At 42.4% G+C, this 20512-nt stretch overlaps 1 protein-coding gene across 1 annotated transcript in view; it reads right to left on the bottom strand.

The window, feature by feature from the left end:
* RASA3 (RAS p21 protein activator 3) overlaps positions 1-19857 on the bottom strand; it is a 132721-nt gene extending 112864 nt beyond the window's left edge. Inside the window, exon 1 of the mRNA XM_082058721.1 lies at positions 19607-19857. Coding sequence (XP_081914847.1) covers positions 19607-19661 — 55 coding nt within the window. The 5' untranslated portion in view covers positions 19662-19857. The remainder of the gene's footprint in view (positions 1-19606) is intronic.
* Positions 19858-20512: the final 655 nt, after the last annotated feature.

Here is a 20512-nt window from a genome sequence, read left to right as displayed (position 1 = left end):
CTTTAACTAATCATAAGTACATCCAAAGTGTCTGGAACAGTGAAATTGTTTGGAGTATTAAAAACCCAAGCAGTGAAGAGAACAATTACGTGCAGAAAGATGTTTCTTTCCATACCATTTTGTCCTTGTAGAAGACTGGGTTTTGCAACTTGACTGCTACACAATTCAGCATATTTGTGATCTCAATCAAGACAGTGAAGTCTCAGATGTGCCCATGTACTCTGTAGCTATGACTGTATGAATCAACTTCCTCTATTTATGGAAAGTGGGTCTTAAATTAACTCTTGCCTTGGCATTTAACATCTACAAGCTTCATTCTCAAATTCACGGGATATCCTCTGTCCAGTACAGTGTGCCATTCCAACTAAGTTGTGTAACTCCTGTTGGCATGGCTAACCAAAGTTCACACATGTCCACATTATGGAGGGAGGTAAAAAAAAAAAAAATAAAAAATAAAAACACCACCACACCACCACAAATCATTATTCTCTTGCAAACCACACAACTCAAGTAAGTGGTGTTCAGACTGTCATTCCCCATTATCAGACTCACACCCAAACCTGTTTAAGTGGTACTCCCCTTCTGAAGGCAAAGTAGATGTAAACATAAATATCCAAAATTTGTTTGTAGATTAGAAGCAGTATTTCTAATCTTAAAGCACAGACTCTGCCTTGTTTTCTTCATGAATCAGAGGTAGTAAATGCTGTCAGTCAAGCCTACATTCAAAAGAGATGGGGCACATTTACAGTTCAGAACTGCAAAATAATGACCTAAAATAAATCTGCCAAGGAATCCAATTGAGCTTTAACCAGTTACAGTGGTCTTGCAGGAATGAGGACACCCGTTTAAAAACAAGCTTCCTTCCTCATCCCTTTACTCCCCTGACAGATCCCCATAAAAAATGCCTTATGACAATCACTTATATCATATGGGTTATCTCAAATAAAGTTCCCTCACTTGTTATCATTAAGAGGTGCAAATTACCAACAGCTCACATCCAGCGGAAGATATCTACTGAATAGATAGTACAGCTCTGTGGTCTTCCCAGGGAGGAAAAAGCCACTTAACCAGATAAGCATGTCCTTTCAACTTCTCTCCACTTCCACCTCCTTGCTGTATGCTTCAGCTCAAACGAGTACCTAATCTAACCTAGACAGTGCCAGAATCAACACTACACTTAAGTAGAACTGCTCACATAAAACCCCATTACTAACAGTAAAGGCATGCTGTAAAGGAACATTCAGTAACTTAACTGTAAACTTCTCACGAGCTCTGCTTCTAGGTTTAGGAAGAACCCCTACCACTTTCTTTACATGACAGTTGTGAAAACCTTCCCCCTCCCCGCCCCATAACTGCTGTCTCCTTGCATCTTTGCTTAACTTGATTCTCTGTCATCTCTCTGCTCTTACACAAGCAAGATACCCTTAAATATACAGGAATGCTTGCTGTTCTACAGCAAGGAATTACTGAACTCACACAGTGCAGACTTTATGTACATCTTATGTGAGGATAAAAATCTCTGAGCACTATGTTTATGCAGAGCAAGCCTCAGTTACATTTAATAGTAGTTTCTAGCACTTTCTAAAGTGAATCTTCCATGATATGCATTCAGGCTGCAATTCAAAGTATTTTGCATGAGTTCACATCCACCTTTCTGGAAAGGAAAAAAAAAAAAAAAAAAAGAAACAAAACAAACAAACAAACAACACCCACCCAACACACTGATAACTTCTTCTACCTCTTTTAAACAGGTTGAATTAAAGGGGAAGATTGAGGCATGCCATGCCTATCTATAAAACACTGGTCATTACTCTCCCTCCTGTGGAAGCAGCACATTGCAAGTACTGCTGTGATGAGATACACTACCCTACCATCTTTCAAAGCAGCAGGAAACCTGAATGCAAACAGAACCCTTTCATCTCGAGCCCAGGTCTGCAGGGAGAACCGCTGGTTGAGCTCAGAAGCTGTTTTTTACACAACCCTTCTGCCTGTTGCAAAAACCCCTTCAGTACAGCTCCCACAGAAATAGCACAGAGAAGTCTAAAAAAACCTTCAGGGGAAGGGAGGAAGAAAAGAGACAGGAAACAAAAGAACATTACACTAATAGTTCTCTTCTGCTAATCAACAGAATAGTGCTGACATGATGTAAGTGCAGGCTTGCCACAGCCTGGAGAGAAGTAAGAACATGCACCAGAAACCTCACAAAAATCGGACACGGTTTTCAAACCACAGTAAAAGGGAAGAAGAATAAATCACTAAAAAATGTCTTAGAATGAGAGGAAGATATAAGCCAAAGTACATAGATGAATAAAGGGACAAAATACAGCTGCAAGAGGTTAAAGAGCCTTCAAGAGATTTTTTTTTCCATTCCAACAATCTAATTAGCAATCATTCTTACATATTGCAGCAATGGCTCCCTAATACCTACTGTCTCCCACACACTCCTGCTTCTCCACAAAGAGCAGTGGAAATACTGTCCTCACAATGTAAGTCACAGTGACTTCAAGAATCCCAGTGGGGGCTGGCTCCCCTAGCACACAGGATGCATTTTATTGCAACAGTTAGTGTTACAAAACACCCAGTCCTATTTTCTGTTATTTGCATCTGCAGTTCCTCTTTTCACCCTTTCGGATTCCCACCACAACTACCCCACAATGAGGGGCTGTAGAAGATTTTATGAGACAAATGCTAGCCCAGACAAGATCTTACCAAAACATTGGTGGTGCCAGGGCCCTGAGCACAGTCTCTCTCCTCTACCCCTCAGAGGTCGGAATGCCTTGGCTCAGGGCCAGCTGTGACATGGTGCGGCTGTGTAAGCTGTAAAGCAAGCCTCACCAGGCACCTTTCTCCACATTGGAGCTACATTCTAGCTCACCCTTGGACATTGTCAGAGCTATGCTGCTGGTTTGTGCCTGGACATTTTGCATCTTTCTTATGAGGAGAGACAGAGAGCTAGATCTGTTCAGCCTGGAGAAGAAAAGGCTGAGAGGGGATCTCATCAATGTTGATAAATATCTCAAGGGTGTATGTCAAGTGGATGGGACCAGATTCTTTTCAATGGTGCCCAACGATAGGATGAGGGACAATGGGCACAGGCTGAAGCACAGGAGGTTCCACCTGAATATGAGGAGAAACTTCTTTACTCTGAGTGTGCCAAAGAACTGGAACAGGCTGCCCAGAGAGGTTGTGAAGTCTTCTTCTCTGGAGACATTCAAAACTCGCCTGGATGCATTCCTGTGTGATCTGCTCTGGGTGAACCTGCTTTAGCAGGTGGGTTGGACTAGACGATCTCCAGAGGTCCCTTCCAACCCCAACCATTCTGTGATTTACTTTCCTAATCCTGACCTTGATCTGCTGACTTAATTTCCTATGTTACCTTGGACCTACCCCATCACTACAGAGCTGTCTGGTTATTCACTGGGCTCTCACCCAACCCCGGTTAACATCATGGACCTGCTCTGCTTTTCTTGTTTGCTATCACAGCACTCCCTGCTTTGTTGGCAAGATTATTGACTTCCCTGCTTTGCCGTAACACTCAGCTTTCAGCTTGCCTTTCTTTACCAAGCAGTCCACTTGAGGCTCTATGACAAGCGGGATATGATGGCCTCACAGCTTAACAGAGACACACTAAATTCATCCTTTGTTCATACAGTTCTGCTATATATATATATTAGTAAAACACTCCTTTACACCAGCAGGGCACTGAGAGTTCTGTTACTAAGGTCACAAGGACCACTGGAGTATCTAAGTAATCACTGCTATCCAAAACAGGACTACACTTCAAGGCTAAGCAAAAGGTTATATTTGAAACATAAGTTACCAGCAGCTCTTCAGAAAGGTAAGCAGCTAGAATACAAAAATGGATTTATTATTAAGGCTACATAAGGCTTCTCTACATTGTTTAGACTCCAGGCAACTAGAAGTTACTTGCACAAAACAATGCTCTAGACCAGAACTGGGGCCTTCAGACAGCAGTGCAATGCTAAAAATGCCATTACTGTCAGCTCACAGAAAGGCAAGAACTGGTTTTAAACCCTGCAGAAGAACAGGAAGAGTCTGAACAAGCTCTACTGGGAGGAAAAGGGAGGGTGGAGGGGCACACAGGGGGAAGAAAAGGGAAAGCAACAGTTTAGTACCAGTTTCTTAATAGGAGCTTCCTCCTCTGTTTCTATTCTCCAGACTCAAATAGTCTCTAAAACTGTTTTCTGCTAAACTCTTTCTACTCCCCTTAAGCATTTCAGCTAAAAGAGCTAACATAGTGACTCAGGAGAAGTCGATCTGTTCTGCATATGTCAAAACTAAGCATTAATCAGCCTTTAGTCTTTAGAATAGGAACTCAAAAAATTAAAACAAATCCCCAAAAACTCCCAGAAAATATAAATCAGCATCTTTTTACTAGATATGCCCTACCGTGTCCAGGAGGACACAGAAGACATTTGACTCGAAGTGCAGATTGACAAGAACAGGATCTTGAAAGGAAGGAAACAAGACTTGGCTAGGCAGAGAAACAGAATCCTGCTTGTCCTCCCCTGTCCCTTCCCCTAGCAGGGATCTCTCACCACCCTGGGCACTGCTCAGTCAAAGCTGCTCGATCTCATCCCTACAGCTGGGAGGGAGGGTGCCTGTGAGGCACCTGCCCCTTACATCTCAGCAGGGGGAATGTGAATGAGGTAAGCAGGAAGACAGAGGACTGCCACAGTAGAATAACAGTGCCCAGTCCCACTACTCAGATCTCAGATCCTTGCCACCTGCACAAAATTGCCTTCCAGAAAAGTCTAGAATTAGACTCAAATCAGCACTGTGACTGGGAGGTGCTGTTTTCCTACCCTGTCTCCCACTTAAAAGAGTCACCTCTGCCTCAGAAGACGCTGGAAGATAATTCAAACAATTCTATTGTATGGTAAGGAACACAGTGATAGAGCTCATCAACCATGCTAGAGCAGATTTTGAACTGAACATATGTGCAGGAAGCCACAGAATATCTGCTCGTTACACAAGTACCACCCATTCCATGGGCTGAAAGCACCACAGTGTTTTCCTTTATTAAGTAAATATATACTCCTGTAGCGACAGGAATTCTGCGTTCACAAAAGGATCAGATGAAGGTTACAGTGGACAACCTTCAATTTCAACTATTTGACTCTGAAAGCTCACTGGTGCTTAGCAGATACAGGGGCACACAATGCAAGCCTTCTAGATACTGGTTCCAGCTGTCAGGAAAATAAAGATATATGTCTGATATCATCACAGTCAGACAAGAATCCAGGCTGTCTTACAGGTAGAACAGCAGCTATGCATTTCAGAGACTTTCCTAAACCAGGCTGTCTTCCAAATAATTAGAATAAAATCTCATTTATCATTAAGATTAATTAGGCAATTCATGAACTGAAAAACATTACACCTGAGCAGAGCATAAAATGAACTGAGCCAGGTCAAACCTACTGTCTAGTGTCTTGAAGGTTTGGGGCTGAACCATTCAATCTGGATTATTACAAGAGTACAAACCAATAGTAACATGATTGCACTGTCTACGGCTAAGACATAACTGCCAATATGATTTTGAAGCCTGCACATAACTAAAAACGTTTTAGAGGCACCACTAATAGCACAGAAGACTGACAGCAGCATCCTCTTGAGATAGGTTTAATTTACAAAAACTTCAACCTCCTTCCCTGTCTCCCCCAAAGGCTCCAAATCACAGCCCTATAGCAGAATTCACATTACTCCCCATCAACAGCCGAGTAAATGCTCCACTGCTCAAATAAATACTTAAGCATACTCTTGATAATAACCTACTTTGGCCCAAGAATTTTACTTTAATGCCTGTTAAAAAAAAATCCTGATTAAAATAAAGCAAACTCATTGGCTCAAAACGATGTTTTGAAGCTTTATATTGTCATCATCTTCATCCTATGCTGGCCTGTTTTAGTGTTAATCTTATGTTCTCCAAAGAAAGCTATCATTCAAACAGAAAGCACTGCAAAGCAAAAGAATCTAGCACACACTGCTTGAGCTACAGCTCATCTTTCCCATACCCTGCTCCCCCTGCAGCTGTGAAGGCTCAGCACTCCAGAATGGCTGGTTCCAGGTGTACCATAGGGGACAGAGGAGCAACACACACCTTGTCAGGGGCTACTGGGCAACACAAAGACTTGTTCTCCTCTTAAAGGACATCTCCAGCAGGTGAGCTTCATGGACCCCACACGTGATTCTCTTGATGTGTTTACCACGAGTCACTCTTTTCTCCCTGCCATGTCCTCATTCACTCTACAAATTCTAACTCCAGGGGAAAATTATTCAGAGGATAAGACACCAAAAAGAGAACTGCACATCTATGTCCAAAACAATGACAAAATGAAATATCAAATAAATGCGCATGACACCTGCATTGGGCCAAAACACTCCATTGTGCTTTGCTTCTGTCCAAGCCCAGCTGCCCCCAAGACAAATATCCCAAATTTTATCTCCTGCAGCCTGATACCCTAGAAGATATGTACACTGCAAAATACATTAGCATTTTCATCATGATGCCAGAGACTACCAAATGGTTTACCTAGGGTACAACAAAAGCACTGATACATCACCTCCACTGCCTCCTCCAAAACACAAAGGGAACCAAATTCCCACCTTTAATGCACTGCTACAGGTCCTGCCTTGCAACTGACTCCATACTCTGAAGGGGGTTGGTGGAGGCTCCTGTTCCCATCTCACATGCTGGGGTTCTGGAGAGCAACAAGGGATCAGACTTAGCCCTGTACCCAGTATTTCCTCCAGGCAAGTCACCTGAAGTAGTGGGGTTTTTTTAACCACATTCTGATACACCATAGTTAACCCCACACAGTACATGAGGAGTTTTAGTATACCTGCAGCCTGGCACTAATTCACAAGTTCTTATTTGTTTCTAAGCCCTTCTTGGGTGAGATATTCACGCATGACCGCATTTCATTCTGCCACTGACAGTGCATGGTCTGTTAAGTACAGTATTTGCTCCTACTGTTCCCAATACAGTGTGCATGGTACTGCTCGAGTAGGGACCCCACCTAACAAGCATTTAGTACTTCTGATTACTGCCAAATATCAAACAGCCACTTAAAAAAAAAAAAAAAAAAAAAGTGGAGTTTGACATGGTACAACTACACCTGAATTAGACTCAAATCAGCACTGACTGATGATGTTTCACAGGGCTAGGAGAAAAATACACTTTCAATTCCACAGATTCACTTTGCACAAAAATGTAAAGCCTATATGAAAGAGCATGAAGTACAAGTTCCACGCAGGACTAGATTACCAATTCCCATTACCAGAAGCAGGCATCAGCATATCAAAAATTTGCAGTTGTTACAAGGAAACTCTAATAATGACAACCTATACAACATTTCCTGCTACACTATTCCAGAGATTGGTTACATTTAATACTGGAGCTGACTTTAAAAGTCGTTCAGTTAATATTTTTTTTACTTTCAAACCCACAACCTTCTGGAACAGTGTCACAGAAGCAGGTGTCAAAACCCACTAATTATCAGCCTGTTAGAGCTTCACTTTTACTGTAGTTATTTTTCTCTATTACAACATCTCAGATTCCCCCAGGCACTTTCTATTCCCTGTCAAAAACTTCTGCTCACCACTCAAAAACAGACAGTTGGGAGTATTGGCCTGATTAGCTTTCTTTTTTTGACCCCTCTCTCTCTCTCGCTGGCAATTTTGCTTAGTAGGCCTAAAAAGTAAAAAGCCATGGGGGAGTAGGGAGAGAATAAGTATACCACTTATGCGATCTTGAAATCTAGTTCCTTCCAACCCTGGCATGCAACAGCAATTTCCTGAATTTCCACAGCAGGCACCACTCCACAGAGAAAAGAGACTGGCTCTTCAATATGAGAGGGAAGGGACATAAACAGTTCCCCTGGCTTTAGTCAGGGGTGGACTGATGACCACTGACCACTATCTCCTTTCTCCTCCATCATCTCTGAAACACTAATAGTCTAAACCTATTCTGCAGCAACTACCTGGAGCTCCTGTCTCAAAAATTTAAACACTGTTAGTGGGAACTCTGGTGTTTGCGCTGCTCAAGCAGAATCACCCAAGGGCTGCTGTCTGTCAGCGTGGAGTAAAATTAACTACGTGGAACAATCTACAAACATGGAGTAAGACTAATATTTACAGAAATAAGTGTTGGTCTAGTCCTACCTTACATTTGTGTCAATAGATGCCAACAGAGCACAAATATTGTTCTCCAGGTATCTCAACAACTTGACATTTGAATATTATGCAACATCAGCCAAGGTACAAAATATCAAATATCTACACTACAAAATGTGACTACAAATTTCCGAAGAGGAACAGATCAGAGAACACTTGCAGAAACAGCTGATAGGTCCCTTCTGTTTATCTGCTGGGGAATATGTATATGTCAGAACTTCACCATTATGTTCATGGAGGAAAAAATTCAACTCCTCCTGACCTCAGGAAGCAAACTAGGTTAGAGTTAATGTCCCAGAGCTGCAGGGAAACATGGTCTGAAGGAAGTCTCCAGGACCAGACTTTGTCTAGGCTGGGGAGAATTTGCATAGATCAAGGCAAGCACCTTACTGACAGTCAATGCAGGGCACAAAACTTAAGGGAGCACAGCTCCTCTGACTTGAGCAGAGCAGGTAAAAGGTTTCTAGGACCTTTACTTCCTCCCTGAGCAGAGGACCCAAGAACCTTAAACAAGAAAAAAAATAAAAAGAAAAAAGGTGTACTATCTTACACTGCACCCATATGATCTGCTGAAAGGCAGATTTCAGACATTTGCTGGAGTTTCACAGTTCTGCCACCATTTTTGCATATCTCATGTAAAACAACTAGCACTTCTACTGGTTTCCTTATAATTAACATGGAATAAATATCATGTGCAACTACCCACATGTACAATCCTTTTAATGTAATCAACTACACAGCTTCTGTTAGGGACATCTGAAAAAAAAAAAAAAATCAAAAGAAGATAAGCAACTTTAGTCAGTAGATCTGAAAATCTGACCTGTAGAGGACTGACCAGTCCCACAGTGCTAGTATTCTTTGCTTCTCTCTGCTAAATTGCATTAAAAATAGCAGCTAAAAATCAGATTAAATATTTCCCCAATATTAAGTTCTCCATGACAGCAAATGCTGCCACTTCAGAGATATTCCACAATTCCAAAATGGAAGGGAACACAGAGAGAAGAAACAATGCTTATAATGCAAGCCTCATCTTAATAGCAGGTGTTTTGTGAAGAAGCTTTTGAACATGTATTGTACCACCACAGTTCTTCCATGACTACAGACAGCATGCAGAGAGCTAAGCTACAGTCTCAGAAACAGTACTCAGTTGGCAGATGACAAGAACAGAAGAGCCAGCCACTGGACTATGAAGAACTTCCATTTGTTCTGGAAAACTTGGACCAGCTACTCAGATACATGAGTATTCATACGAGCACAATTTTTGTCAGATGTTTTGTTCACAGAACAAAACACAGTCTTACAAAAAAATAAGACCAGTTCATTAGACGAGTGCATCCCTTCTCTTTTTTAGTGACTATTAGGGATCTGCAACAATGCAATCCCAACCAGTAAATTTAATTTGAACATTGCTGTTTTGGAGAGGATGGATTGGTTTTGAGACGCACACAACTCTCACATTGTGTCATACCGTCAGAGCTCATTTTTCCAAGGTTGTGTTCACGTGTTCCATAGCAGTCACCAGCTTTTCAAACTACAATCTAAAAGCAACTGTGAGATGTCACACCCTGTATCTCTTGCAAAATAGATCTAATTTTCCATTACAAACGGGTGATTGTTCCTGAGCAGGGGGAGGAGGGGGAGAGAGAGGGAGACTAAGAAAGGGAGCTTTTCTGCTATCTACCAGATTTTTCATCTCTTTCTGCCACCCTCCTTCCTACAATTCTAGAATCTGAATGACTGCCAGAAAAATCAATGAAACTATTTTTCATTCAAATATCAAAACAAAACATCTGAGAAGTTTCATTATACAGTTCAATTACACTGTTAAACCCAAGGTACATTTAACCACCTTTAAGAACTCACTAAATGCTTTAAAACACACATCTTAGACAAAGATACCAAGAGAAACAGCTTTTAAAACGGCACACTGTAGGACTGAATGGAACAGGAAATGAGGAACAAAGAAAGGAATTTCATAGATTCCAGATGTACTCTAACACCAGCTGGGAAATACCAGCAAGAATCAACTAAAGCCTTGAAAAGGCGACCACTAACTGTGTTCTTCTACAGTTCTTGAACAAAAGCAAGTAGCTGTAAACAATCTGTAAATATAAATATTTTTAGAAGAAATTATAAACAGTAGTAAAAATAAACTTCTTCCCCCTCTCCTATTTTTAAGGAGTTTTAAACCCAGTCATCAGTGCATCTGTTTTTTGGAGCTGCTTTTTAAAATATAAGAACTCTGTATAGGCAGCCATAACAGAAGCAACTGTAAATAAACTATTTCAAGTCATCAGTTTTTCAATACTTGGAATATTAAAGCTGAATGAAACTTGAAAGCAAGGAAAAAATTAAAAAGAGTAAAGTTGATTTATACTACATGCCTTCTGTGTAAATGGAATTGAATGACATTTTAAATCTGTAAGTTGCTAAAAAACAAGTTATCAGTCACTCAAAAACTTTGTTCCTACAGCTAAAAATAAAAAAAAAGTTAACCACTCTAAGTTAAAAACCCTGAAAAGAACTCCTTCACAAGTTCAAGTACCCTTCTGCTCCCTGTGTAACCCAGTCTCCAATGTTTTACATTCCTTTCCTGAAACACAAACTCGGGCCTTTCAGTACAAACCTCTTTTAAATGGATTTTGAAATCTCTTTAAGTAACAAGTACAGCAACAAACAGGCAAGTGTGCTTTCTCCTAAGGTCACTGTAGGAGATTAAAAGAAAGCTCAAGGATGCATCTTATGGAACACAGACACGCATTAACAGTAAATTCTCCCTCCTCCCATTATTACAGAAACATATGTTCTTCCCAGCTTTAAGGCTTTTCATGAATTTGTTGCAGGTGTCAAAATTGAGATGTTTCATCTAATGTTCGTCAACCTACTACCAGCTTATAAAAGTACATTAATATTTATGCAAATTAATTATCATATCAAATGATACCGGTTCAAATCTACCAGTCATTCCTAAATAAGTGAAACACTCTCCCTCTTATCATCACATCATATTAATCCATTTTAGTTAATGGCAATGCAGTCACACAGTTACACACCCCAGCAGGTAGGGAACAGTAAGACTGAGTTGTTGTCCTAATGAAGGGATCTTTCTTTTGCCCCAGTGCTCCCTGAGAGATAATAACAAGCAAAAGCATGTGTCTCTTAGTCAGGTAGAAAAAAGATGAGACTTCTGAGGTCTGGAATGAAAACTGAAGAGCAAAACTCTTAATCAATCTCAGAAGTCAGGCAAGTCAGACCAGGCTGTAAGTCTTTAATATTTTTGTTCTTTCCTCAACAGACCTCAAAAATACAGGTAAACTTTTTTCCCTTTCAGAAAGAAAAGAGGGAGGGGGGCAGGAGGGGAACAAACTAAAAGCCCTCAAACTTTCAACTGAATCTTTAAAGTGTTTTTACACTTGGCAATGATCCATGAAAAAATTTGAAAAATGAAAATAGGAAAAAAAAAATCCAGTTCTTCATAATTCTGAAGCTTCACATCTCATTTTGGAAAACTTTCACCCAGAAAGTCTTCTATAGGAGGAAAACAACATGTGAAATTCCAGGGAAGTTGTTTTCCCTTGGTAGAGGTTAGGATGGGAGAGGAAGCAAGTTAGATTTGTTTTGCTTTTATTCAAAAACAAAGCTTTTAGTTTGATCCTAAATTCAGTCACCAGTCCACTACGCTGAAGAAATCCAACAGGCACTGCTAGAGAACAGACACTTCATAAGGTTTAATAAACATTGCTAAAATCAGAAAAGGAGAGAGCTATTCAGAACGTGCAAGCCTATGATGAGCTTCTCAATTTAATAAAATATAACCTGTTATTAACTTCAAGCATATCTCAAGTTTCTCCTTGATTTAACCACAAAATAGATAAACCTCTAGTACTATAAGATTCAAAAACACAACATTAAAATATACTAGTGTGTGTTCTAACCATTAATATATGCCTTAAGTTACTTGCTCCCTAGACACATTAATAGTCCACTGGCACACACAATAATTTTTCTTCTAAATACTTGGCTAAATATTTGTCCATCTGAAATGACAAGCAATAAAACTGTCTGATACTTGCGTATTTTATAGTATTTAGCAAAGACTAGAATCATTTGTCTTTATTCTAGGCTTCTTGTTCTCACACATGGAAACTGTAAGATTGATTCTCCAAACACAACATTTTGCACAGGTTTTTCTCACCAGTGAATTGTCACAAAATGAGAGGTATTAAGTACTATTTAAAAAATCCCAAGTAGATTTTGCTTCATCCTTCCCCCCACACGCTCCAAGAAAAAACCTGCTACATGAGCTACTCAAAGAGTTAATCTGACTCTCACAGAAGTTTAACTAATGGCTTCAACAGAATTACTCACAACTTACATCCCTGTAAAGGAGATCAGTCAGTCCTTCACCAGAGACTAAGAAAGGACAGAGAGAATACCTGAAGGTCTGTTTGCAGTCTATAGTGTTAACCTGCTCTAAGAATTTTAACCTGAGGTCTACTGTCTAAGGTATTTTACAAGCTTTTTTAAAAATTGTATTTTCTACTCTTGCTGTAGGGAACACCCTTCAATGTTTGCATGAAGTGATCTTCCTTAAATGGGAGCATCAGTAAAATTAATGGCTTCATATGATAACAGAGTGTTTGACAGCATATCTGCATAAAATCTTGCTGTGATGCAAAGAAGGAGGGGGTCTGTTTAAGCTTAAACATGATAATCAATATCAGGTGTCGCAGCTTTAGAAAACAAGTGTGTGATGGAGAAGCAGGGCAGTGTATTAATCAATTAGTACCAACTTAAACACCTAAATTTTCATAAGCAGATGAGGCTCCTGAACTGAGTGCAAGATGCAAGTAGTTCTCAGGTGGAAGGTCAGAGATACAGTTATACTAGTTCGTCAGGTTATCCTCTTGGGGATCTTGCTGGAGTTTTAACATTTGTTCTTCAGGACAGCTGGCCAAGCCAGCATATATTGGAGGCTAACAAATACAGCATCAACAAGAAAACGTGCTATGGAGTGGTCTGAAGAGTGCAGAAAGACTGAAGGAGTCTCATGACACTCTCAGTACACAGACATGAAAGCAGGGGATGTACCTGCTGTCCTCTGCATCTGACACACACACTCCAAGTCAAGCTCCTGATACTTGTCCACAGACATCTCTGATGTTGAGTGCACAGACTCAGCTCACTAAAATGGAAGAAAACTAAACCTGACAAGAAAAATAAGTTGCATTCTTTGGGCCTGCTTTCCAAATTGAGATGTTTGGGTTTGTTTTTTTTTTTCGTCAGCAAAGGAGCATCAGTCAACAGCAGATTTGTTTGGGGTAGGGGGTGTAAAGAGTGTTTCATAGCTGAGAGAAAGATGAGTATGGAAGGGGAAAAGCAAGACCTGCCTTTTCAGCAGCAACAAGCTAGTAATTTGGGTTAGCATATCACTATGCCATGCCTTGGAGTGCAACTGCAAGAACAGATTCACAAAGCAACATCTGAAACATGGAGAAGAAACAGCAGTAGGCAGAACACAAACACAAGAACACAGGAAGAGAGGCTAATATTGGGATCTACCTAGCCCAGTAGTTTCAGAAATAGAGATTTGTTTTCAACCAATAATAAATTTTTAAAATAAATAAACCACCAAAACCCCACCAGTCTGATGAGCAAATCAATGCCATGACAAGTTTCAAAAGCATTTGCTGGAAAACTGCAAATCTAAGATATCCAGCATTTATATAACATCCACATGTAAAAGCATTTGGTACTTTGACCAGCAGATAATCACCTCAATGAGAAGACAAGAAAACATTATTAGTTCTCATGAGAGAGATTAGAGTACACTTTTTTCAAATGTACTAATTCCAAAAGAGGACCAAAAAATGGAAAGTTTGTTTCCTGGAATCAGAGGCTCTGTGCAGATTTGTTTAATCGTTTCACTCCTGTGAATTTACCTCTACATACTCAAAAAGCCAAGTAACATTGGTTTCTACTCTCATTCATATATGAATCATTATTTTTACTTAAAACAAGTTATGGATAATTTGATGTCAAGCTGGCAGCCCCAAACACAAGCATCTTCCATTTCTTCAAAACTAAGTTCACTGAAGCATTTTCCACTGCTACCTTCATTTCCTTCTCTCACTTGCAGAAACTATGCTGTAGTCTCCATTGTTGTTCCAGCCACGGCTGTTCCTGACAGTCCATGAGCAGTCACAGCATTCCTCCTCTAGAAACAGCACTAGTCCCAGTTCTTTTCTATTCAGCACACTGAACATGAGTCAGCCAGAACACAACCACCACCAAATTTAGAAGAGTTTGAAATATTAAGCTAGGGGTGAAAAACCTGCACAATCTATTCTGCACCCTCCACAGCCTGTCAGACTTAAGCCTTAAATAGCATAGCAGTCAATCAATAACAATGTAAGTTGCCAATTTATTTTACCTACACAACATCAGTTTAAGCTGTACCTGTTAACTTTAGAATGTGCAGAAATGAACTTGAGAAGTCTTGAATATATTCAGGGTGAGATGCAAATGACTTGACTTCCTTTCTGTATTTGTTGGTCCACTAACTTTGAAACATTACAAAAAAATCATTGTGATCTTTATTATTTAGGAAATATAACATGTTTCTTATAATTTCCTATTTTATATATACAGAGAGAGATAGCTACCTGGTAAAAATTCTCTAATTCTAAAAATATCTATTTGACCTTATGTCCCGTTTAAATGAGGATAAATCCTTTTACAGTATTATGTGGTGAGCATATTTAGTCGTACTTACTTCTACAAGTAACCACTTAAGACAAGGCACTAAATCCCAACAGACAACATTAAAAGGAACATCTTCTCAAGGTAAAATGGATTTCCCTGATCAATCTTAGGATTATTAGACTTAACAAAGGCCTTAAGTTTGTCAGAGATGAGATAGTTCCTCCTTAACCTTACAGAAATGCAGAGAGGCATTTCTGAAGCATTTATTCCGTATCAAGTTTAATGGTGGAAGGGCAGTAAATACCTTCCCTTGGCAATCAACCTGCTTAAATGCTAGTATACTGGCACTTAAGCAAATACTCTGCTTGATTTCACCCAAGACTCTCCGTTTCCCAAAGAAAAGGTCAATTGCTTTTGCAATGTCTTAAACTACACAGCTCTGTATGAAATAGTAAAGAAGGCACCACAAAATAAAGAGTCAGAGAGACAGCACAGTCTACAGACCAGCAATCCTCACCTACTCAACTGGACTGTCACAACATAAATGAGGTTTCTGAGTTCTCAGAAAATGGTGGGTTTACCCTTTGAACAGGATAAGCTGAGAGTCAAGCCCACATCAGATAGTAGCCAACCAACCTTTACCACAAAAATTTCACAGCTTCATGCTTCTGATCACACTTAGTGCTAAGGAGTGACCATGCTGCCAGAAGTTCCACATCTTAGGCTGTCATTTCAACACCTTTAACCACAAAAGGTCCATCTCCGGCCCCTTCTAGCTTCAGAAGTTTATGCATGTCTTAAACTGCAACAAGTCCTCACAGTGTACTGAGTGGGCCATTATGCTCTCTGAGCTCCACGAAACTATTAGCAAATGGTCCTCCTCACCATACTGGTGCCCCTGGTAGTCTCTTGATGTGCAGTATCGTCCCCTCTCAATTATTATTCCAAAACTATGGGACAGTTTGACCTCTACAACAAGCCCACCTACAGCTAGAAAAATGCAGTTTTAGAGCAGAGCCTCATATTCCCCGACACAATAAAACTAGATTTCAGAGACATGGGAAGCTTGCTACTTTACAGTGAAAATTCACCAATGAGCCATTTCTTTAGATTTTTCAAGTATAACTAATTTCACAAAGTAAAATCTGGCAGAAAGTTCTCTGCTATCCAGCATACAGACTTCCACAACAGAAATGCTGAGTATGAACTTCTATTTTTTCAACTGAAAGTTTAACAGTTGATGCCATTTAAGGAGAAAAAAGTAGCAATTAAGTGCAGTATATCTATTAAATATTAGTAACAGTACAACACAAGCCATGTTGTCAAGCAGAAGGACACTCTTTGTAGTTTTTCCAGCCAATCATCAGCCATAGAGCCTTATGTTGTTTCCTTTCAGGTTTTGAAACACTGACTCATGGAAATATCAGCACTGCACACTTCCTCAAAGTGGCAATCTTATAGGAAGTGTTTGTTTAGTCTTACATGACACATTGTTTTGTTTATGTATAAGGGATTCCGGTAAAAATAATTTATCAATTAAGGAAAAAAGACAAGAGGACAACAGTTTCAGTTATGGGAAGCCAAAATAAATCAATTTCAAACAAGCACTTGAACATTTCATTCATTAGTATATATATTACTTTTTTCTTTTTACTGTGTGCCACTTCCTCACAACAGACATGAGCAGAAGTAGCCAGACACTGAGTTCTTTCAGTCCAACAAATCACAAAAGAAACCAGAAACTGGACAAGAGGTAGCACAGTAACAATTCCTCCTAACACTGCAACCCAAAATGAGAGTTCATATCGTTGCTCCACAACTTCAGTACCTCAATGCGCCATTCTTTGAAGTGGCACATCACTGGCAGTGCAAACAAGTGAGGGAAACAGAGGTTCCTAAGAAGCTCAAGGGTTCATGTTTTCAGGAGGTAGAACAGATTGGCTCAAGACAAATCCAAACATGACTAGAAACAACACTACTCAGAATGGGGACGCATTTGGGAGATCTGGGATATAATTACCCACCCAGCTAAATAGGGCTGATTCTATGCAACCCACTGGCCCCAAAAGAACAAGTTACACCAGCAATAGAAAATGTCTTCATTTACTTGCAGCTTATTGTAAATACAAGACAAGACCCAGCCATAGCAATACATAACATTAAGGCACTCAAAAATGTCTAGGCCACAAATGTTTTGCACAGCCTGAAGCCTCTAAACTGCATCAGACTCTCCATTAAGAAAGACACAGCACCCTGGGTGCCCCACCCTGATCTCACAGTGTGTTTGCACTGATTCTTCAAGCATCGGTCCTACATTTCATGAGATGTACATTGATGCGTACTTGTACATCAGTGCCACTATTCATGCTTTGCCAGCAAAGGCCCTACAGAGAAGGAAACAGCAGATTAAGCGCAGAGTATCTGCAAGTCAGAGATCAGTCAGAGTTTGGCCATGAAACAAGCTCCCAAAGAACAGAACTAACCACTTCTAGCACATGATGAATCAAAGCAAATCAAGATGGGAAATGACTTATGCCTTTGTCCTCAAATAACCCATCAAAAAATTCAAAGCCTCCTGTCACTAGAGAATAGAGAAACCTACAGGATACTAGCAAATGGGAACTGCTGAAAGACAAATTTACTCTTGTGAGTAGCTGACAAAAGTAGTGTCCCTCTAATGTTCACCATCTCCTTTCAAATCCACTCACAGTTTTTTTTGCGGGGAGTCTACAAACCTCCATATATAATTTCTTCAAGATTAGGATTGCTTTACAAGGCCTGCTAGATTAGAAATACTCCCTCAACCCACCAGAGCAATCCTGCCACTTCTGTTGTTCTGACAAATTTCACAAAAGGCAGTCAGCTACACGGACATATACACAAAACTCAGAAACTCGTTCTCCTGCCACAGAAGCTGATGAATCTGCCTTCGCATACTTTCTAGCGAGTAGGAGTGCAGAGCTGGTTTTTGTGCGTACTTACCAACGCCCTCTGCTGTATTACAGCAGAAGCCTGGGCACAGCCAAGCCCCAGAAAGCACCTGGCGTTGTTTTTGCAGTTCATTGAGTAAAGACCTTTTGCTCAGAAGGCACAAATGAAGCACTGGTGTACCACAGATGCACACAGTTTTTCCTGCTTACTATCCATGCTAAAAGGCAGCCAGAACTCTTACTGCAATACTGTACATTAATCAAACACTTAGCTCTGACGAGGAATCTGATAACTGAAGTCAGCAGAAGGATTAACTTTAGTCCATGATTTAATGAGAATAATCTCAAGCCTTTTGCTGCTCTTATTATCTTTGAACTCTCCTATCACTCAAAGAAGTTCCCACACTCCAGTGACACCAATTGTTTAGGTACAACCACATTGCTGTTTTCTTCTCAAGAAACCACAAAAAACACCAAAAAGTCATCATCCTATATGTGAGCTGTGCTCTTCCTCCCTTCACTAAAAATCACCAGATAGAAACAACCTGCAATAGCATCACTTGGTGTCTGAACTTCTCGCTTGTAGTAAGACGTTATTTTTTGTCTCCTCTATGAAAAGAGACAGAAAACAAGTATCTGGCCATATTTCAGAATCTTCCTGAATCTGTTTACTGGATGTATTAAAAAAACACAAAATCAACATATGATTTTTAGTTTATGTAATAAAATTTTACTTCTTAAAGTATGCTATCACTAAACTACCTGCTAGCAATTAATAAGGAAAACGATCCTAGCAAGAACCTGACAAAATACCGTGGGGTCTCTTCGAAATGCTAATGCGATTATCCAGTAATGAGATTTCCTATGCAAACTCAAGTTTCGATTTTATCTAACGTGACAACGTGCTTGCAAATTTGCTTTTACATGCACAGATATGCAAGAGCAGACTTTTTTAAGAGCGTTAATAGGAAGCTACAAGCCCAAGTCCTTTAGTACTCACTACTGCGAGTCCATCACTAAACTTTTCCACCTCCCCGCGGGCTCCCCACCACCGTGCGCCATCCAAGAGAGGCAAACCGCTCACTCTGCATGCGGGTTTGATTCTGTTACGGAAACCAGGGACTTCCCTCCCCGCCGGCACACTCAGAACTCTACCAGGGAGAGTTTAATCTGCACGCTGACATCTGTCGCTTTACTTTCTAATAATGCGGTTTGGAGTTCGATCAACAGCAAGAAAAAGAGCGAATCTCCCGATGCGAGCCGTAGGAAGCAGCAGCCTCAGCGCACCCCGCTCACTGAGCCCAGGGCTGAGCCACCGGCTCTTCCCGCAGCCGCTTTTTGGCCGGTTTCGCACCAGCTTTGCCAGTGACACGCAGCACCGAGACCCGGGGGCCGCCTTCAAACTTTTAGAGCGTAGCATAGCAACGAAAAAAAAAAAAAAAATCGCGAAATCCGCCTAATATCCTGCACCGCCCGGACTCCCGCCGGCGCGGCTCGCCAGCCGGACGCACACGGCGCTGCCCGCCTGTCACCGCGGCACCGGCTGCCCGCCCCTCACGGCGCCGCTTCCCACCGGACCCGCTCCGCCGGCCTGAGGCGCCGCAGAGCCCCGGCGGGCCGCGGGCACCGCCCGCCCTGCTCCCCCGGCGGGACGCTGAGCGCAGGGGAGCGCAAAAGGGTGGCCGGCGCCAGCTGCCTCCCGCACCGGCGCTCCCCGCTCCAGCGGGGGTTCCCCGGCCGCTGCCGGCCGCCCTCACCCCGAGCCTTTCCCTCACCGATCTTAATCCTGACGCTCTGAAAGACCCGCAGCCCCTCTTCCTCCACCGCCATGGTGGTGGTGGTAGTGGTGGTGCCGCTACCGCGCCTGGCGCTCAGCAGTGCTCGAGCCCCGCTGCCGCGGAGACGGACGAGCCGGGGCCAGGAGGAGAAGGCAGGCGAGCTGCTCCGCTGCGACGGGAAGGAGGGCGAGCGGACGCCTCCGAGCGCGCCGCTACCCGGCTGCCGTGAGCGAGCAGCCAAGCGGAGCCGAGCACAGCGCCCGCCTCCCGCTCCTCACGCTGGCAGCACCCGCCGCCTCCTCCTCATTGGCCAGCGAGGCAGCTGGCCGCGGCGCCCATTGGGCCGCTGCCTGCCAGGAGCGGGAGGGGGAGCGGGGTGGTTGGAGGAGGGCGGAGGGCAGGGGGGGTTGCGATGCTTTGCCAACAGCTGGATCGCGGCGCGCGCCGGCCGGCCAGCTGCGGCCGCCCCCTCAGTCGTCGCGGGGCTGGCAGCCCTGTCCCCGTCCCGCCCCTGCCCTGTCCCGTCCCAGTCCCGCCGCGAGGAGGAGGAGGAGGCGGCTGTTGAGGGGTGGCTCCGTTCCTCCCGGCCGCGGCAGCCCCCCACCCCGCCGGGACTCCCGAGGGGGCAGCGGGGGGAGGGGGAAGGCTGACTAACTCCATGGCCCGTCGCCAGCGCCGGCCCGGACCAACCGTCGAGGAGCAGCCGTTGGCCCCGGCCGCGGGGCCTGCGCGTCACGGCCAAAGGGAGGGAGGGATGTTCAAGTCCTCTTCCCCACAGAGCCATAAAGAAAGGGCACCTGCGGTGCCCCCAGGTTGAAAGCCATTCATTAGTGGGGTAAAGAAGCCCGTACAAAATGAACAAACCCATTTGGGTGTTGAGAGCAGGCCGGTCTGTCTCCTGGC

The sequence above is a fragment of the Streptopelia decaocto genome (genome assembly GCF_964273445.1).
Source record: "Streptopelia decaocto genome assembly, chromosome: 1".
Lineage (NCBI taxonomy): Eukaryota > Metazoa > Chordata > Aves > Columbiformes > Columbidae > Streptopelia > Streptopelia decaocto.
The sequence above is the reverse complement of the archived record's forward strand: the minus strand, read 5'-3'. Positions and strand labels throughout refer to the sequence as shown.